The following is a 21,117-nucleotide window of genomic DNA, read 5'->3' on the forward strand; positions in this document are numbered from 1 at the left end:
CTTGAACATAGAGACTGACTCCCTGATTCAAGTCCAGGCTTGGTCACCTCCCTGCCCTCCAACATTGTCCCTTCATTTTCTGGGGGAGGCAATGAGAGCCCCCTAGCATATATGAGGGTGAAGTGAGAAAATAGAAAGCACCCTGCAGGGTGATTTAATTCCCACTGATTCTCACCCCCTTGGCCATTGTCTCTGGACTTGCCCCTCTAGTGTGATGCCTGGACATGTCAGACCCTTTCCTGACCCACAGCTCCCAAGGGAGAGCCAGGACAGACCCAACACCCAGGGCACCTCAATCAAGTCACCTGGCTTGTGAGCCTCAGTTTTCTCATCTCTAAGATACAACAGTCAGTCATCTTTGGCAGAGATTTTGTGCGAATTCACCATCAAAGATATATAATGCTCCCCAGGTGCCCCATCACAGCAAGTACTCCACTGGCGTGACCTTGACTTTTACATTATTTTGTAAAGTTCTGTTGATTTTCCAGAGTCATTGTTATCACCAACCCTTTGAGTCCACAAGCATAACTTAAGCACCTACTATGCATCAGGCAAATTTAGAGGCACCTGGAAAACAGCAATAACCAAGGCAGAGGTCCTCTGCCCCGGTGCCTCTATTCTAGTGAGTGGTGACAAGTGTGAGGAAGAGAGAGGAGCAGGGAGGGCCTCTGAGAAGTTGCTGTTTGAGCAGAGACCTGACAGAAATGAGGAAGAGCATTCCAGGCAGATGGAACAGCAAGTGCAAAGGCCCTGAGGCATGGGGGCGGGGCAGTGAGAAGCCTGCTCTGGCTGCAATAGAATGAGTGAAGGTGGGAGGGAGGGAGGCCAGGGAGGTCACAGGGGCAGACTGGGTGAAGCCTTGGGCTCTGGTTCTGATGAGATGGAGACCTCAGGAAAGGGTAAGCAGAAGGTACTATGGCCCCACTTAGCTTTTGGAGAGACCACTCAGTGCCAACACCCACTCTCCCCTCGGGGGCCAACTTTGGAAAGCAGCCCCCACAGTCTCAGTGCTCTCCATCCCCACAGCTGTGATGACCAGACGGCCAAGAAACTCCTAACTTACTGCAGCCACTTCAGCAGTGCCGACCATGCCCGTGCCCTGGGGGAGCTGGAAGCCCGTGTCGCCATGCTGGTGGAGCAGTTGGGGACCCAAGGCTGCAGTGGGAAGACCCTAGGAACACCTGGGGAGGAGGTCAGCTGAGCCCCAGAGGCCAAGCATTAGACCAATGCTAGAACTTCTCACAGGTGGAAGGACTCAGATCTCAGCCAAATCCTGGGCCCCAATCACAGATGGGTAAACCAGGACTCAGAGGGAAGATATAGATTTAATGAAGAATATTTTGGTTGCAAGTTAAAGATCCATCTCAGATTAGCTTGAGTGCAAAACAGAGATCTATTAGAATTTGGAGCTGTGCGAACAGTTTCAGAAGAACAGCAAAGAAGATGAGCTTCAGGCATAGTTGGATCCAGGGACTCAGATTAGATGTCTCCATTTGTCTGTTCTTTTGTTTCCCCTACTTCAGAAGGGCCTGCTCCAGTGGTAGGGGAATGGAAGGCGGGGCTACAGCCAGCTCTAGGCTCCCATCAGCCCACTTAAAAAACCCCAGGGGGAAAATAATAGCCCAGTGCAGTAAATGGCAAGGAAGAACTCCAGTGGTCTAGCCTCAGTCATGTGCCCATCCCTAGGCCAATCCCTGTGGTAGGCAGTCAGGGTCCCTTGACTGACACCTCCATCAGAGTCAGATGAAATGGAGGAGGGACACTTCCCCCAGCAAAGTTAGCGAGTTGGTTGTGGGGGAGGAGGGTGGGGCCAGGCAACACCAATGGAGGTGTTTCCACTTTAGTAGGTCCATGTTACACAGTGATCAAACTGAAACGCTATGAAAAGTTATCATTTCCCTAAGCCCCAGCACAATGCAATTTTGCAAACTGGTTTTGATAAAGAGTTTTATATGTATATACCTGAAATTTTAAATCCATATTGGGTTTTTTTGCTGGGGGGGGTGGTCGGTTCGTTTGTTTTTTACATATCTGTGGCCTGATACAGTTCCAAAGGGCACAGTGACCACTCTTTCTAATTAAATCCCAAACAGGGGTCTGGGGAGCTCCGTTCCTGGGACTCCCTGACTGTGTGGCCAAGCCCACAGGCATTGCGCCTGCTCTCTCCCACCCAAAGCCCAGAGTGGACCGAGTGCCCCAGGGCACCACACCTTCACTTGCTTCTCTTTCCCTCCCAGCCCTGCTTAAAAAATCTGGTGGCCCTGTGACATTTTGTGACTTCCTAGTGTCTGCCCTCTGGTGTTTCGGTGGGTTCAGCAGTGTCAGTGCCTCTGGCCAGGGTGGAGCAGAAGGCCCCTCTCCCAGGGCTCTGTCTTGAGGAAGGTGGGAAGGTTGGCAAGTGTTCTCAGCTGTGGCTCCTGGACAAGAGGCTGGAGGTGGTTCTGCTGCCTCACACTCCACTGCTGCCTTAGCCTGAGGTTCTACAGCTGCCAGGCCACCCTGGGGACAAGCCACTAGCCTGCCAGTGAATTCCCTTCCTGTTTAAACTAGTCAGATTGGTTCCATTGCTTGCAACCAAATAAATTAAAAAGCAAAAGCAGATGCTTAGAGAAGGGAAGATGGAGTCCTTCCACCAGAAAGGAAATATTACATCAGCCCGACGCTCTTGTGGCCTTAGGCCAGGCGGCCAGCTTCTCTGGGCCTCGGTGCCAGCTCTGGGGAGGTGGGGAGGGGTTCCTATGTCCTCAGCCCCTTGGTAGGCTCAGAGGACCAGGTGAGATGACCTCTGTGAAAGGGTCAAGGCAGGCCATGGGCCTGCCTGGGGGTGATACTGGGAGTACAGGGCAGAGGGCAGCAGGGCAGACACTGAGCCCCCACTGGTCACTGCAGGCAGAGCTGCAACAGAAGGTGGACGAGAATGAGCACCTGAGGCTGGAGCTGCAGATGGTGGAGGCAGAGAGAGTGCGGCTGTCTCTGCTGGAGGAGAAGCTGGTGGACGTGCTACAGCTCCTGCAGAGGCTCCGGGACCTGGTAAGCTCTTGGGAGCTGGCATAGCCAGGGGAGGGGAGGAGCTCAGGAGGGGGCCTGGCCTGTGTTGGGCACCAGCTCTGAGCTTTCCCCATGTGGGCAGGAGTTACCTCTACTTCCAGATGCAGGAAGGAGCTTAGGGAAGCTAATCAAAAGCAAGGGGAGGGGCTCTGATTCATTTTATGAAGCTGATATAACTTTGCTCTCAAAACCAGAGGATGATACATACACGGAAGGAAAGTCATAAGCTTTTGTCACATTTTAATATGGATGTAAAAATATTAAATAGCGCATTAGCAAACCAAATATGGCAGTGTTTAAAGAAATGCAGTGTGACTGGAGTTCCCGTTGTGGCGCAGTGGTTAACGAATCTGACTAGGAACCATGAGGTTGCGGGTTCCATCCCTGGCCTCGCTCAATGGGTTAAGGATCCGGCGTTGCCATGAGCTGTGGTGTAGGTTGCAGACGCAGCTCAGATCCCGCGTTGCTGTGGCTCTGACGTAGGCCGGCAGCTATAGCTCCGATTAGATCCCTAGCCTGGGAACCTCCATATGCCGCGGGAGCGGCCCAAGAAATAGCAAAAAACAAAAGACAAAAAAAAAAAAAAAGAAAGAAATGCAGTGTGACTAAGTTGGATTTATCCCAGAAACTCAAAGATGATTCAAGATCAAACATCTATCAACAGACATCTATTATCAAACATCTATTATCTCAATAGATTAAAAGTCAACAACAGTGTCCTTTTATGATAAAACCTGTCCACAAATTAAGAACAGTAGGGAATCTTCCTTAATCAGATAAGGAGTCTCAGCCAACTGCCTCTCACAAAACTCACACTTATTGGTGAAATGTTATAAGGAATCCTTCTAAAAACCAGAATCAAGGCAGGCATGCCTGTTATCACTGCTTGTGCCATGTCGAGGTTCTAGCTAATGCAGCAAGACAAGAAAAATAACAGGTGTGAGGACCAGAAAGGAAGAAACAAAGCAATCGGTAATTGTGTATCCCATTTATCCACATAGGATTGCCACGGAGACTCTAGAAGCAAATCATGATTCCTTGGCAAGTTGCCCAATGGTTTGTTTTTTTTTTTTTTTTCAGAACACAGAAGTCTGTTGTGTTCCTAAACCACAGCAGCAAAGCATTTAAGATTTTTTCTTAAGTCACTAACTTAACCAGGACTGCACAGCCACTCTGAGATGAAAATAGGATTTTGACTCAGATCTTCAGGGTTTGAAGAGGGCTTTGGCTTTTATTTCAGGCTGCCCAGAACACAGGGCTACCAAGGCCCTTCCCAAGGTGATGTGGTCAGGGAGAGTGGCTGAGTGGGAGTCCCACACCTTTGGGCCGTGGTTTCCAGCACAGCTCTGGGCCAGGCAGCCTGGAGGCAAATGCTGGTTCTTCTACCTCCTAGCGTGGCTTTGGGTAGATTTCTCATTCTTTCCAAAGCATTGCTTTTTTTACTGGTTAAAATGAAATAGAAAATGTTGCACAGGAGTTCCCATTGTGGCACAGTGGAAACGAATCCAACTAGGAACCATGAGGTTTCGGGTTCGATCCCTGGCCTTCCTCAGTGGGTTAAGGATCCGGTGTTGCTGTGAGCTGTGGTGTGGGTCACAGACACAGTTAGGATCTGGCATTGCTACGGCTGTGGCGTAGGCCAGCAGCTGTAGCTCTGATTAGACCCCTAGTCTGGGAACCTCCATATGCAATGAGTGAGGCCCTAAAAAGCAAAAAAACAAAAAGAGAGAAAAAGAAAATGTTGCATGGATCATATCATTAACAGGAAAAAAAAAAAGGCATTTTTAAATGAAAATACTCATGGCAGGTGAGGTTGAGAAGAAGCTACGCCCATGAGATGCTGCCGCTTCAGGAGTATGTGGCACAATCTTTTAGGAAAGTAATTGGGTAATAAAGGTCCATAGTCTGGGATCCAGAAACCCTACTTACATAAATGTATCTTAATGGTTCAAGAGAGGAAATAAACTTAGATGCACACCGAAAAGGAAAGAAAGAAAGAAAAGAAAATGTTGCGTGGATTATAAGAGCTAATGCGTCAATATGCTCTTATTCACAGTCATTTCCCAAGTGCCTACCTAAGCGCATAGATGGTAACCTCTAAGTACATGATCTTTGGTGAAATGGTCCTGCACTGCTCCACCACCCACCTTGAGTCTGAACCGGGCAGCCAACCTCAGGGTGGGGGCCAGGAAGGGACCGTGGGCCGGGGGCACTCCATCTGCCCCCAGGGAGCCACACAGAAACCTGTGGGGGCCATCATGTCCCTCCTGCTGCCTGAGGGCACAGCATCCAACAGATGTTGGATATTGACTCCTTGTTGCAAATTTTTTTTTTTTTTTTTTGCTTTTTAGGGCCGCACCTGCAGCATATGGAAGTTCCCAGCCTAGGGGGTGAGTTAGAGCTGCAGCTGCTAGCATGAACCACAGCAACTCGAGATCCAAGCCACGTCTGCAACCTACACTACAGCTCACAGCAATGCCAGATCCTTAACCCACTGAGCAAGGCCAGGGGTCAAACGTATATCCTTGGGGATACTAGTTGGGCTCCTTACCACTGAGCCACAACAGGAACTCCCACCATTTCTTTTAAAGAACATATCGAAAAGAGCCCTGGGGAAGATTTTGCTGAGCACGCTGGATGCTTGCAGGGACCCCGCACACGGTAGGTGAGCCCACCACCCATCTTCCAGAGCCTAAGTGGCAGCTAGAGGGCATCCTGACCTTGTACCTCTGTCCTAAATGTCTTGTCTGTAAAATGCTGCCTAATTCCTGCCCTGCCCACCTGCAAAGGTTAGTCAGTAACAGGCTTCAGAAATCTGAAGGTGCCTGGCGGTTCCCTGCTGACAACTCAGACTTGCTGACAGACCCTGGGCTTACCTTGGAGGCAGTGCTGTTGTCAAACTCACTCCACAGATGGGGGTCGAGGCACAGAGAGGCCCACTGCTGGCCAAACTCAAAGCTTCAGCTTTCTCCCTTAAGCACTAAGCAACATGGCCTCATTGTTTCAGGCAGCAGAATTTCAGCAGTGCCAGCCTGTGCCCAGTGAAATCAAGAGGACCAAGGCTGGCTCCTGCCTCAAAGGGCCTCACAGGCTGACAGGGAGACTGTCAGGTGATGAGCCTGTGCTCACTAGCCTCACAGGCACTACCGGGCAGGGCTCAGGTATGTCCAGGGCACTCAATGGTCCCCACCATGTAGGAGGAGGTCAGAAATTGTGCATAGAAGCCCCCTTCCCTGGGGTCTTCAGTGGGAAAGGAGTGAAGGGGAACTAGCTAGACAGTGCTGGGGAGGGCTCAGGGAGGAGGGAGGGTGGCTGTGGGCCAGAGAAAGCAGACTGACCCACCCTCCCTGCCTGTTCTTTATTTCCAGAGGGAACATCTGGGCCCTCGGCCATCCTGGATGCCTTGCACCAAGCTCTGGCTGGCTGTGAGCTCTTGCAGAAAGAACCATCGGTGCCAGCCTCTGCAGGTCCTGCACTCACCAACTCCCTTCTCATTTCCTGCTGAGGTCGCTGGCCCAGCCTGTAGACACCCTGGTCAGCCTGGCCACCATCAGACCAGCCTCTAGGATCATATTCTCAGAACCCTGGAGGCACTGGCTCCTTCTAAGACTGGCCCAAGCTCAGAACCCAGTAGCCATCCCTTCTTGGGCTTCTCCCAGAGTCCCTTGCAACTCTTGCATTCCTGCTGCCAGGGTCCCTGTTGCCGTGTGGTTGCTGGATCAGCCCAGACCTGCTGCTGCATCCCCAGCCCTCAGAGCAGAAGTGCCCACTTTCCTGCCTGGCCCAGCCCAGCATCCCTTCCCTGGGTTCTCAGGATCTGTCCCAGAACTGTCCCCTTCTTCCCCACAGCATGACTGCTTTAGGGACTAGGGAAACTACCCACAGCCCTGGAAGTACTGAAGGCCATGCAGGACTGGGGGAACTCCAAGGGGGTAGTGAGTGATCACAGCAGGCTTCCTGGTGGAGCTGACCTCAACCTAGCTTTAGAACAGGGGTCGGATTTAGATGGGCAGAGAGGAGGGAAGGATAATGTGAGGTAAGAGCAAGGGCAAAGTGTGGTGCTAGAAAAGGCCCCCACTAATACAGAACCCAGAGCCCCCTTTCCTGAACACATAGTGGGTACCAGGTCTCATGGGGTCACAGGAAGGAGCAAGACAAGTTTCCCTGTCTCACCTTCCTTAAAATCTTGCAGGAAAGAAAGATACGCTGGCAGACAGTGCAGTGTGGGTAAACTCAGGGCTAAGCTAAGGTAGAAGAAAGGGTTACAAGAGGGCAGCTAGAGGGATCTGTCTGAACCAGGGAGGGTGAGGCACTGTAGACACAGCAGGGCAAAGGCAGGCACCTGGTGGGAAGAAGGGCAGGTTGTGGGGGCCTTGATGGCCGATGGAACCTAGGACTTGATCCCCAGGCAATGGGGCCATGGGAGGGTTCTGACCTGTGCATGGAGGGTGGATGGGAGGGAAGGAAACTGTGGGAGCAAGGGGTTGCCAGAGCCTGGAGCCAGAGCCATGGGGACACAGAAGGGGGACTGTGGGGGATGGAGACGGGAGAAACCCAGGACCAGCAGGAGCCAAAGGGCAGGCTCAAGGACAACGGCTGAGCTCGTATCCGGCCAAAGGAATCTACATGTGTTAAGATCCATGGAACTGGATGTTACTCTCCAAAAGTCAACTTCACTGGATGCTAACAAACAAACCAAAGGGGCCAGAAGAGACACTGCTGAAGTATCCATTCTAGTCACCTATATTCTGCAGACAGCAGGCAGAGAGGATCCCTGTAGATTCCAACTACACTAAGCTTCAGCCTCAGGAGCTTCCTAATAAAAATCTCTTACAATTGCCTGACAATCAAAGGTTCATCATTGCCTGTACACCTCTCACTGTAGGCAAGTTTAGGAGGTGGACTAGGACACAGAGGTGCCCAGAGAGGCTGGGTGAGTTACCTAGCATCACACAGCAAATTAGCATCCAAGCCTGGACCGAGGCCCATTTTCTGAACCCACATCATGCACTTCCCACCACTGCCAGCTGTCTCTGACTAGGAAAGGCCAGGATTGCCAAGGGCTTGGGGTCTGGATTAGTTATGATACAGGCTAAACCATCTTGATAAAAGAGATCCCAAAATACTCTGGGCTAAACAGGATAGAATTTCATTTCTCTCTTGTAACAGTTCACAGGTGAGTGGTTCTGGCTGGCATAGCAGCTCTATTCCATGTGGTCACACAGGAACTTGTTCCAAACAAAGGAACAAGATAAAACCCCAGAAGATCTAAGTGAATTGGATATAGACAACCTACTAGATAAAGAGTTCAAGGTAATGGGTCATAAAGATAAAAAATTCAGGAAGAATATATGAAAGAGTAAGAAGTTACAAGTTTTTTTTTCAGAGAGTTCAAAAATATAAAGAACAGAACAGAGATGAGGAATACAATAACTGAAAGGAAAAAATACACTAGAAGGAATCAACAGTAAATAAATGATAGAGGAACAGATCAGTGAATTGTAAGATAGAGTAGTGGAAATCACTGAAGCTGAAAAGAAAAAAGAATAGAAATTAGGACAGTTTAAGATATCTCTAGAATAACAACAGCCATACTAACATTAGCATTATTGGGGTCCTAGAAGGAGAAGAGAGAGAAAAAGGGGCAGAGAGCTTATTTGAAGTCATAATAGCTGAAAACTTCCTTAACCTGGCAAAGGAAACAGATATCCAGGTTCAGGAAGCACAGAGACTCTCAACAGTATCAACCCAAAAAGGACCGTACTGAGACACAATTAAAATGGCAAAAATTAAAGCTAAAGAAAGAATATTAGAAGCACCAAGAGAAAAACAACAAGTTAAATATGAGACAACTCCTATAAGGATATCAGCTACTTTTCAGCAGAAAATCTGCAGGCCAGAAGGGAGTAGCATGATATATTTAAAATAAAGAGGGAATTCCCATCATGACTCAGTGGAAATGAATCTGCCTAATATCCATGAGGACATGGTTTGATCCCTGGCCTTCCTCAGAGGGTTAAGGATTCAGTTGGTGCAGGCCATAGACATGGCTTAGATCTAGAGTTCCTGTGGTTGTGGTGTAGGCCAGTGGCTACAGCTCTGATTTGACCACTAGCCTGGGAATCTCCAAATGCCATGGGTGTGGCTCAAAAAAATAAAATAAAATAAAATGAGGAGTTCCCATCATGGCTCAGTGATTAACGAACCTGACTGGTATCCATGGGGATGTGGGATTGATCCCTGGCCTCACTCAGCGTGTTGGGAATCCAGTATTGCCATGGGCTGTGATGTAGGTCACAGATGTGGCTCAGATCTGGCATTGCTGTGGTGTAGGCCAGTGGCTAGAGCTCTGATTCAACCCCTGGCCTGGGAGCTTCCATGTGTCATGGGTACAGCCTTAAAAAGACAAAAAAACAAACAAAAAAAATGAAAAAGGGAAAACAAGACTCCTCTATCTGCCAAGGCTTGCATTCAGATTTGATGAAGAGATGAAAAGTTTTACAGATAAGCTTAAGCTAAAAGAATCTGTACCACAAAACCAGCTTTATGGAAGTTCCTGTTGTGGCTCAGCAGCAATGAACACAACTAGTATCCAGGATGAGGATGTGGGTTCAATCCCTGGCCTTGCTCAGTGGGTTAAGGATCTGGCATTGCTGTGAGCTGTGGTGTAGGTCACAGACTTGACTCAGATCCCAAGTTGCTGTGGCTGTGGCACAGGCCAGCAGCTGCAGCTCCAATTTGAGCCCTAGCCTGGGAACTTCCATATGTTGCAGGTGCTGCCCTAAAAAGAAAAAGAAAAAAAGAAAAAACAGTTTTACAAGAAATGTTAAAGGTACTTCTCTAAGCAAATAAGAGACCACAACTAGAAACATGAAAATTAAAAAGGAAAAAGTTCATTGGTAAAGCAATATACACTAAAGGTAGTAAATCAACCACATACAAAGCTAGCAGAAAGGTTAAAAGACAAAAGTAGTATAATTTATATCTGTCATAAGCAATTAAGTGATACACAAAAAGATGTAAATTGTGACATCAAAAACAGTAATTGGGAGTTCCCGTTGTGGCGCAGTGGTTAATGAATCCGACTAGGAACCATGAGGTTGATGGTTCGGTCCCTGCCCTTGCTCAGTGGGTTAACGATCTGGCGTTGCCATGAGCTGTGGTGTAGGTTGCAGACGCGGCTCGGATCCCGCATTGCTGTGGCTCTGGCGTAGGCCAGTGGCTACAGCTCCGATTAGACCCCTAGCCTGGGAACCCCCATATGCCGCGGAAGCGGCCCAAAGAAATTGCAAAAGGACAAAAAAAAAAAAAAAAAAACAGTAATTGTGCAGAGTTTCCTGGTGGTCTAATGGCTAAGGATCTGGCATTGTCACTGCTGTGGCATGGATTCAAATCCTGAATGGGGAACCTCTGCATGCTGTGGGCCTAGTTGTGAGGCCATGTGAGTAAAAATTTGGGGATATTAAAATATGGTTAAAATTAAGAGATCAGCAACTTAAAATAGTCACATACAGATTGCTATATATAAACCTCATGGTAACCTCAAACCAAAAATCTATAATAGATACACATACTAAAAGAAAAGAATCCAAACATAACACTAAAGATAGTCATCATATAAGAGAAGAGAAGAATAAAGGAACAACAGCAAAAATAATTTAACAAGACGGCAATAATTACATGTCTATCAAAAATTACCTTAAATGTAAATGGACTAAATGCTCCAAACAAAAGGCAGAGTAGCTGAATGGATACCAAAATGTATATATGCTGACTATAAGGGACTTAGTTCAGATCTAAAGACACGCACAGACTGAAAATGAAGGGATGACAAAAGATATTCCATGCAAATGGAAATCAAAAGAAAGTTGGACTAGCAATACTTATACCAGACAAAATAGGCTTTAAAACAAAGACCATAAGGTCCCGTCATGGCTCAGCAGAAATGAATCTGACTAGCATCCATGAGGATGCAGGTTCAATCCCTGGCCATGCTCAGTAGGTTAAGGATCCGGTGTTGCCATGAGCTGTGGTGTACTCCGAAGACTTGGCTCAAATCCTGTGTTGCTATGGCTGTGGTGTAGGCCAGTGGCTACAGCTCCAATTAGACCTCTAGCCTGGAAACCTCCACATGCTGCAGGTGAGGCCCTACAAAGACAAAAAACAAAAAAACAAAAAAACAAAAAAACCCAAAGACCATAACAAGAGATTTAAGAAAGGGCATTACGTAATGATCAAGAGATCAATCCAAGAAGATACAATTGTAAATATGCACCCAACATAGGATCACCTAAATACATAAAGCAAATTATTAACAAACATAAAGGGAGAAGTTGGCAGTAACACAATAATAGTAGGAGATTTAACACCCCATTTATATTAATGGGCAGATCACTCAGTAAGGAAATACCAGCCTTAAATAATACATTAGACTAGATGAACTTAATAGATATATAAAGAGCATTCCACCCCAAAGCAGAATATACATTCTTATCAAGTGCACATGAAACATTTTCAATGATAGATAACATTTTAGGCCACAAAACAAGCCTCGGTACATTTAAGAAAAATAAAATCATATCAAGTATTTTTGATTTCAAAAGTTAAGAAATCAACTCAAGGAAAAAACTGCAAAAAACACAATCATGTGGAGGTTAAACAATATGCTAGCATACAACCAATGAATCACTGAAAATAAAAATCAAAGAAGGAATTCCCCCTGTGGCACAACAGGAACAGTGGTGCCTCTGGAGCCCAGCATGAGGGTTCAATTCCTGGTCTGGCACAATGGGTTAAAGAATCCAGCCTTGCCACAGCTGTGGCTCAGATATGATTCCTGGCTGAAGAACTTCATATGCCACAGGGCAGCCAAAAAAAATTTTTTTTTAAGTTGAATAAGAAATTTAAAAATACTTGGAGACAGGAGTTTCCATCGTGGCTCAGCCAAAACAAATCTGACTAGTATCCATAAGGATGCAGGTTAGATCCCTGGCCTCACTCAGTGGGTTAAGGATCCAGTGTTGCCATGAGTTGTGGTGTAGGTTGCAGATGTGGGTCCAATCTGGCATTGCTATGGCTGTGGTATAGGCCAGCAGCTACAGCCCCTATTTGATCCCTAAACTGGGAACCTCTATATGCTGTGGGTGTGGCCTTAAAAAAAAGAAAAAAAAATACTTGGAGAAGTTCTCATTGTGGCTCAGTGGCTAATGAATCTGACTAGGAACCATAAGGTTGCCAGTTAGATCCCTGGCCTCGCTCAGTGGGTTAAGGATCCCGCATTGCCATGAGCTGTGGTGTAGGTTGCAGACAAGGCTCGGATCCCACATTGCTGTGGCTCTGGCATAGGCTGGCGGCTACTGCTCCGATTAGACCCCTAGGCTGGGAACCTCCATATGCCATGGGTGCAGCCCTAGAAAAGACAAAAAGACAAAAATAAAAAATACTTGGAGACAAATGAGAATGAAAACCTATCAATCCAAAAAAAAATTGATGAGGGAGTTCCCTTATGGTGCAGTGGGTTAATGGTCTGGCATTGTCACCAAAGTGGCTCCAGTCACTGCTATGGTGTTGGTTCAGTCCCTGGCAAGGGAACTTCCACATGTCACAGGCACAGAAAAAAAAAATCTCTAAGACATAGCAAAAGCAGTTTGAAGAAGGAAGTTTAGAGTGATACAAGCTTACCTCAGGAAAAAAGAAAAATCTCAAACAAACCAACCTAACTTTATACCTAAAAGAACTAGAGAAAGATGGAGTTCCCATCACAGCTCAGCAGTAATGAGCTTGACTAGTATCCATGGTTTGATCCTGGCTTCATTCAGTGGGTTAAGGATCTGGCATTGCCATGGGCTGTGGTTTAGGTTGCAGATGCAGCTCAGATCCCACACTGCTGTGGCTGTGTTATAGGCCATCAGCTACAGCTCCAATGTGACCCCTAGCTTGGAAACTTCCATATATCATGGCCCTAAAAAGCCAAAAAAAAAATAGAAAAAGGAGGACAAAATCCAAAGTTAGAAAGAAATTATGAAGATCAGAATGGATATAAATGAAATTGAGACTGAAAAAAAAAATAGAAAAGATCAATGGAACTAAGAGATCATTCTTTGAAATGATAAATAATATTGATAAAGCAGACTCATCAAGAAAATAAAGGGGGGGGTTCCCATCGTGGCTCAGTGGTTAATGAATCCAACTAAGAACCATGAGGTTGCATGTTTGACCCCTGGCCTTGCTCAGTGGGTTAAAGATCTGGCGTTGCTGTGAGCTGTGGTGTAGGTTGCAGGCGCGGCTCGGATCCCATGTTGCTGCGGCTGTAGCATAGGCTTGGCAGCTACAGCTCTGATTAGACCTCTAGCCTGGGAACCTCCATATGCCGCAGGTGTGGCCCTAGAAAAAGCAAAAAGACAAAAGGAAAAAAAGAAAAGAAAGGAAAAGAAAAGGGGGGCCCAAATCAATAAAATCAGAAATGAAAAATGAGGCATCCTCTGGTGGCCTAGCAGTTCAGGGTTCAGCACTGTCACTGCATGGCTTGCATTCAATCCCTGGCCCAGGAATTTTTGCATGCTTTGGGCATGGCCAAAAAAGAAAAGAAAAGAAAAGAAAGCAGCCACAACCTATACCACAGTAACACAAAGGAGTATAAGAGATTACTACAAACAACTATACACCAATAAAATGGACAACCTAGAAGAAAAGAACAAGTTCCTAGAACCTGTTCCCAAGATTGAACCAGGAAGAAATAGAGAATATCAACAAACTAATTACCAGTGATGAAACTGAAATCAGTAATTAAAAGGGAAAAAAAAAAAAAAACTCCCAAAAAAAGTCCAGGACCTGAAGGTTTCACAGGAGAGTTCTACCAAACATTTAGAGAAAAGTTAACTTCCTTCTCAAACTATTCCAAAATACTTCAGAGGAAGGAATGCTTCCAAACTCAGTCTATGAAGCCAGCATCACCTTGATACCAAAACCAAAGATACACATACACAGAAAAGACAATTACAGGCCAATATCACTGATGAACATAGATGTAAAAATCCTCAACAACGTATTAGCAAACTGAACCCAAAAATACATGAAAAGGATCATATACCACCATCAAGTGGAATTTATCCCAGGGATGCAAGGATGGTTCAATATCCACACACAAAAAAAATCAATGTGATCACCACAGTAACAAATTGAAAAAAAATTTTTTAATCACATGATCATCTCAATAGATGTAGAAAAAAAACTTTTGGCAAAATTCAACATCTATTTATGATAAAGAAAAAGCCTGTCCAGAAAATGAGTCTGGACTTCAACATAGTAAAGTCCATATAAGAGAAATCCACAGCTAAAATCATTCACAATGATGAAAAGCATAAAGCATTGTTTCCTCTAAGATCAGAACCAACACAAGAATACCCACTTTCACCACTTTTACTCAACATAGTATTGGAAATCCTAGCCACAGCAATCAGACAAAAAAAGAAATAAAAGGAATCCAAATTGGAAAGGAAGAGGTAAAATCGTCACTGTTTGCAGATGACAGGATGCTATACAGAGGAAAATCCTAAAGACACCACCAAAAAAATGCTAGAGCTCAATGAATTTGATAAAGTGGAAGGACACTAAATTAATATACAGAAATCTGCTGCAGTTCTATAAACTAACAATGAACTATCAAAAGGAGAAATTAAGCAAACAATTATATATACAGCCACATCAAAAAGAATAAAATACCCAGGAATAAATCTAACTAAGGAGGTAAAAGACCTGTACTCAGGAGTTCCCATCATGGCTCAGTGGTTAACGAATCCAACTAGGAACCATGAGGTGGCAGGTTCGATTCCTGGCCTTGCTCAGTGGGTTAAAGATCCGGCATTGCCATGAGCTGTGGTGTAGATCGCAGATGCGGCTCGGATCTGGCATTGCTGTGGCTGTGGCAGAGGCCGGCAGCTGCAGCTCTGATTAGACCCCTAGCCTGGGAACCTCCATATGTGGGAGCAGCCCTAGAAAAGGCAAAAAGACAAAAAAAAAAAAAAAAAAAAAAAAAAAAAAAAAAAAAGACCTGTACTCAGAAATCTCTTAAGACACTGATGAAAAAAGTGAAGACAAGAGAAACGTGGAAAAGATATACTGTGTTCATGAATTGGAAGAAATTATTAAAATGAATGTATTACTCAATGAAATCTACAGGTTCAGTGCAATCAATCCCTATCAAAACACCAATGGCATTTTTCACAGAACTAGAAAAAAATTTTAATTTGTATGCAAACACAAAAGACTCCAAATAACCAAAACAATTTTATGAAAGAACAGACTAGGAGGTTATCATGCTCCCTGATTTCAGATTACACTACAAAGCTATAGTCATCAAAGCAATATGGTATTGGCACAACAAATACATAGATCAATGTAACAGACTAGAGAGCCCAGAAATAAACCCATGCACTTATGGCCAATTAATCTAAAATAATGAGGCAAGAATATACAAAGGGGGGAAGAATCTCTTCAATAAATGGTATTTGTTATCCCAGGGGTGCAAGGATTCTTCAATATCCACAAATCCATCAATGTTATGCACCATGTTAACAAACTTAAGAATAAAATTCCTATTACCATATCAACAGATGCAGAAAAAGCTGTTGACAATATCCAACACCCATTTTTGATTAAAAACTCTCTAGAGAGTGGGTATATAGAGAACCTATCTCAACATAATAAAAGCCATATATGACAAGCCCACAGCTAACATCATTCTCAATGATGAAAAGCTGAAAGCCTTTCCCCTAATATCAGGAACAAAACAAGACTGTCCACTCTCACCACTGCTATTCAACATGGTCTTGGAAGTCCTAGCCAGAGCAATCAGAAAAGAAAAAGAAATTTTAAAAAGAATCAAAATTGGAAAAGGATAAGTAAAACTGTCACTGTATACATAGAAAAGCCTCAAGACACTACTAGAAAACTCTTAGGGCTCATCAATGAATTCAGAAAAGTTGCAGGATACAAAATACTTGCATTTCTATATACTAACAATGAAAGATCAGAATGAGAAATTAAGGAAACAATCTCATTTACCATCACAGCAAAGAGAATAAAATAACTAGGAATAAACTTTCCTCAAGAGACAAAAGACCAGTATTTTGAAGACTATAAAACTCTAGTAAAAGAAACCAAAGATGACACAAACCAGAGTTCCCATCGTGGCTCAGCAGTTATCGAAGCCAACTAGCATCCATGAGGACATGGGTTTGATCCCTGGCCTCACTCAGTGGGTTAAGGATCTGACTTTGCTGTGGCTGTGGCATAGGCCAGTGGCTATAGCTCTGATTTAAGCCCTAGCCTGGGAAGCTCCATATGCCATGGGTACAGCTCTAAAAAGACAAAAACAAAAACAAACAAAAACAAACAAACAAACAAAAAACCCAAACAGATGGAAGGATATTACATGCTTTGTGGTTAGAAGAATCAATATTATCAAAATGATTATACTACCCAAGGCCATCTACACGTCGAATGCAATCCCTATCAAATTACCAAATGGCACTTTTCACAGAACTAGAACAAAAATTATAAATATGTATGGAAACACAAATAGCCAAAGCAATCCTGAGAAAGAAAAACAGAGCTGGAGGAATCAGGCTCCCTGACTTCACACTATACTACAAAGCTACAGTAATCAAAACAGTATGGTACTGGCACAAAACCAGAAATACAGATCAGTGCAACAGGATAGAAAGCCCAGAAATCAACCCAAGCATCTATGTTCAACCAATCTATGACAAAGGAGGCAAGAACATACAATGGAAGAATGACAATCTCTTCAACAAATGGTACTGGAAAAGCAGACAGCTGCATGTAAAAGAATGAAATTAGAACATTCTCTATCACCACACACAAAAATAAACTCAAAATTTATTAAGGACCTAAACATAGGCCAGATACTATAAAACTAGTATAGGAAAACAGGCAGAACACTCTCTGACATAAACCACAGCAATGTTTTCTGGATCCACCTCCTAGAGTAATGACAATAAAAACAATAAACAAATGGAACCTAATTAAATTTAAAAGCTTTTACACAGCAAAGGAAACATTAAAAAAAAAAAAAAAAAAAAAAAAAAAAAAACCAGGGAGTTCCCGTCGTGGCGCAGTGGTTAACAAATCCGACTAGGAACCATGAGGTTGTGGGTTGGATCCCTGGCCTTGCTCAGTGGGTTAAGGATCCGGTGTTGCCCTGAGCTGTGGTGTAGGTTGCAGACGCGGCTCGGATCCTGCGTTGCTGTGGCTTGGCGTAGGCCTGTGGCTACAGCTCTGATTCGACCCCTAGCCTGGGAACCTCCATATGCCGCAGGAGCAGCCCAAGAAATAGCAAAAAGACAAAAAAAAATAAATTAAACAAAATAAATAAGAAAAGAAAGGAAGATTAAAAAAAAAAAACACCACAGAAGGGGAGACAATCTGCAAATGAAGCAACTGACAAGGGGTTAATCTCCAAAATATACAAATATCTCATGTAGTTTTGTAAATAAAAACATATGAACCAATCAAAGAATAGGCAGAAGGTCTAAACAGACATTTCTCCAAAAAGATAGATGATCATAAAAAAACATGAAAAGATGATCAACATCACTAATTATTAGAAAAATGCAAATCAAAACCACAATGAGATATTACCTCACACCTGTTAGAATGGCTATTGCCGAAAAGACCACAAAAAACAAATGCTGGCGAGGATGTGAAGAAAGGAGCACCTTTGTATACTGTTGGTGGAAATGCAAACTGGTGCAGCTATTGCGGAAAACAGTATAGAGGTTCCTCAAAAAACTAAAACTAGAACTACCACATGATCTAGCAATTCCACTCCTGGGTATATCTATCTGAAGACAATGAAAGCACTAATTCAAAATGATACATGCACCCCAGTACTCATAGCAGCACTATTTACAATAGTCAAGACACGGAAGCAACCTAAATGTCCATCAACAGACAAATGTGTGTGTGTGTGTGTGTATATATATATATATATATATATATATATATATATATATATAATGAAATAATATTCCACCATAAAAAAGAATGAAATACTGCCATTTGCAGCAACATGGATGGACCTAGGGAATACTATGCTTCATGAAATAAGACAGAAAAACAACAATATATCATTTATATGTGGAATTTTAAAAATAATACGAATGAATGTATTACAAATCCAGTCTCACAGACATAAAAAATAAACTTGTGGTTACCAAACAGGAGACGGAAGGTGGAAGGACAAATTAGGGGTATTAGATTATTAGATACAAACTACTATATGTAAATTAGATAAGCTAGGAATTTCCGCTGTGGCATAGCACATTAAGGATCCAGCATTGTCTCTGCAGTGGCTCAAGTTAGATTTCCCAGCTCAATGCAGTAGGATAAGGATCTGGTGTCACAGTTATGGCATAGGTCACAGCTGTGGCTTGGATTCAAACTGTGGCCCTAGGAACTTCCATATGCCACAGGAGTGGCCTAAATAAATTAATAAAATAACAAAGATAAGCAACAAGAATATACTGTATAATCCAGGGAATTATTCCCATTATTATAATAAGCTATAATGAAATATAATCTGCAAAAATATTGAATCACTAGGACATACACCTGAAACAATATATTAAATCAATATACTTCAATAAAAATAAAACTTAGAGCAGAAATCAATAAAATTTTTTAAAAACAGGAAAATGGAAGGGGGAAAAAAAATCAATGACACCAAAAGCCAATTCTTTGAAAAGACTAATAAAAATCAGTTAGCCTCTAGGCAGGCTAATTAAGAAAAAGAGGGAAGACAAAAATTTCCAGTATTAGAAATCAAAGAGGCAACCTTGCTATAGATTTCATTGACACTGACAGGATGATAAACAAATACTATAAACTCTAAGCCCACAAATCTGAACTAGATGAAATGAAATAATTATTTGAAAGATACAATATGCCAAAACTTATATGAGAAGAAATCTGAATAGACCTACATCTATTAAAGAAACTGAATTAGTAATTAATAACCTTCCAAAAGAGAAAACATCAGGCTCAGATGGGCTCATTGGTAAATTCTACCCAACACTTAGGGAAGAAATTTCTTCAATTCTTTACAATCTCTCCCAGAAGACAGAAGCAAAAGAAAAACTTCTTAACTCAGTCTGTGAGCCCAGTATTACCCTGATACTGTATAAACTGTACAAAGAAAAGATGTACAAAAATAAGATGCAAAAATCCTTAACAAAATATTAGCAAATCTAATCCAACAATGTGTAAAAAGAATTATGCACCATGACCAAGTGGTATTTACTGCAGGTATGCAAGGCTGGTTCAACATCTAAAAATCAACTAATATAACCCATCACATCAACAGAATGAAGAAAAGTCACACGATCATATCAATAGAAGTAGAAAAGTTGTTTGAAGAAACATCCATTCGTGACTAAAAAAGAAAAAAAAAAACTACCAGGAAACTAGGAATAGAGGGGGATTTCCTCAATTTGATAAAGAACATCTATAGAAAATCTACAAAGAACATCAAACTTAATGGTGAGAAACAAGAAACTTCCATTAAGATTATGAGCAAGGCAATATGTCCCCTCTCAGCATTCATTTTCAACATCTTACTCCAAGTCCAAGCTAGTGCAAAAGACCAGAAAAGAAAATCAAAGGTGCTATGGACTGGATATCTGTATCCCCCCAGAGTTGATATGTTGAAACCCTCATCTCCAACATGATGGTATTTGGAGATGAGACATTTGGGAGGTGATTGAGTCACAAGGGTGCAGCCCTCAGGATGATTAGTGCCCTTATGAGAAGGGACACAAAGCATGCTTCCTCCCTCTGTATCCGTGTAAGGCTGCAATGAGAAAAATGGCCATCTGTCAACCAGGAGGAGGGCCCTACCAAGAACTTGATCATGCTGACACCCTCATCTCAAGACTCTCAGCCTTCAGAATGTGAGAAAGGAGTATTTACTGTTCAAGCCATCCAGTCTAAGGCACCTTGTGATAGCAGTCCAAATTAACAAAAGTGAAAGGCATACAGATTGAGAGGAAAGAAATAAAACTGTTTCTATGTGCAGATTACATAATTATATATGCAGAAATCCAAAAGAGTCAATGAAAAGGGGAATAAAAACTATGTATAATAAAATTCAGGATACAAGGTTAATATACAAAAGTCACTTTTCTATATACCACCAATGAACAAGTGAAATTTGAAATCAAAACACAATGTCATTTACCTTATTAGCAGCTCCCCAAAATGAAATAATTTATATATGAATCTAATAAATGTGTACAAGATCTGTATCTGGATCATTAGAAAACTGATCAAAGGAACAAAACAACTAAATAAATGGAGGCATATTCCATGATCCTGGAGGAAGAGTCAGTATTACCAAGACGTCAGTCTTCAGGTTGGTCTCTCCATTCAATGTATTTTCAATCAATATTCCAGCAAGTTATTTTGTAGATATCAATAGTCTGATTCCAAGGATTACATGGAGAGGCAAAAGACCCAGAGCAGCCAACTCAGTATTGAAAGAGGAGAACAAAGTCAAAGGACTGACTGTACCCAGCTTCAAGACTTATTACAAAACAATAGTCATCAAGACCGTAAGGAACGAGCAAAGGAATAGGCAAAGAGATCAGCAGAACAGAACAGAAAGCCCATAAGTAGATCCACACAACTAGAGTCAATTAATTTATGACAAAGGAACAAAAACCATATAATACAAACATGATCTTTTCAACCAATGGCACAGGAACAACTGGAAACCCACATTAAAAAATTACATACAGACCTTCCACTTCATAAAAATTAACTCAAGTGGATCATTAAATGTAAAATGAAAAACTTTAGGAGTTCCCGTCGTGGCGCAGTGGTTAACGAATCCAACTAGGAACCATGAGGTTGCGGGTTCGGTCCCTGCCCTTGCTCAGTGGGTTAACGATCCGGCGTTGCCGTGAGCTGTGGTGTAGGTTGCAGACGCGGCTCGGATCCTGCGTTGCTGTGGCTCTGGCGTAGGCCGGTGGCTACAGCTCTGATTCGACC

The 21,117-nt window shown here is 43.3% G+C and overlaps 2 protein-coding genes across 12 annotated transcripts in view; one reads left to right on the forward strand and one right to left on the reverse strand.

Moving 5' to 3' along the window:
* The window catches only part of EFCC1 (EF-hand and coiled-coil domain containing 1), a 33,436-nt gene extending 25,541 nt beyond the window's left edge, over positions 1–7,895 (forward strand). For 3 of the 10 annotated variants that reach the window (XM_021069409.2, XM_021069410.2, XM_021069411.2), the window contains exons 5-8: positions 1,027–1,192; positions 2,890–3,030; positions 5,640–5,709; positions 6,417–7,895. In XM_021069409.2, coding sequence (XP_020925068.2) covers positions 1,027–1,192; positions 2,890–3,030; positions 5,640–5,709; positions 6,417–6,553 — 514 coding nt within the window. In that variant the 3' untranslated portion in view covers positions 6,554–7,895. Of the gene's footprint in view, positions 1–1,026; positions 1,193–2,889; positions 3,031–5,639; positions 5,710–6,055; positions 6,210–6,416 lie in introns of all 10 variants that reach the window. The other 7 variants (XM_021069407.2, XM_013990117.3, XM_021069408.2 and 4 more) reach the window with 3 other exon arrangements.
* Positions 1–21,117, reverse strand: part of CFAP92 (cilia and flagella associated protein 92 (putative)) — a 141,059-nt gene that overhangs the window by 110,069 nt on the left and 9,873 nt on the right. The window lies entirely within an intron of this gene.

Source organism: Sus scrofa, chromosome 13 (genome assembly GCF_054392235.1).
Source record: "Sus scrofa isolate SSC_HxYL_T2T_F1_AM1 chromosome 13, Sscrofa_HxYL_maternal_Yorkshire_Landrace_v2.0, whole genome shotgun sequence".
Taxonomy (NCBI): Eukaryota; Metazoa; Chordata; class Mammalia; order Artiodactyla; family Suidae; genus Sus; species Sus scrofa.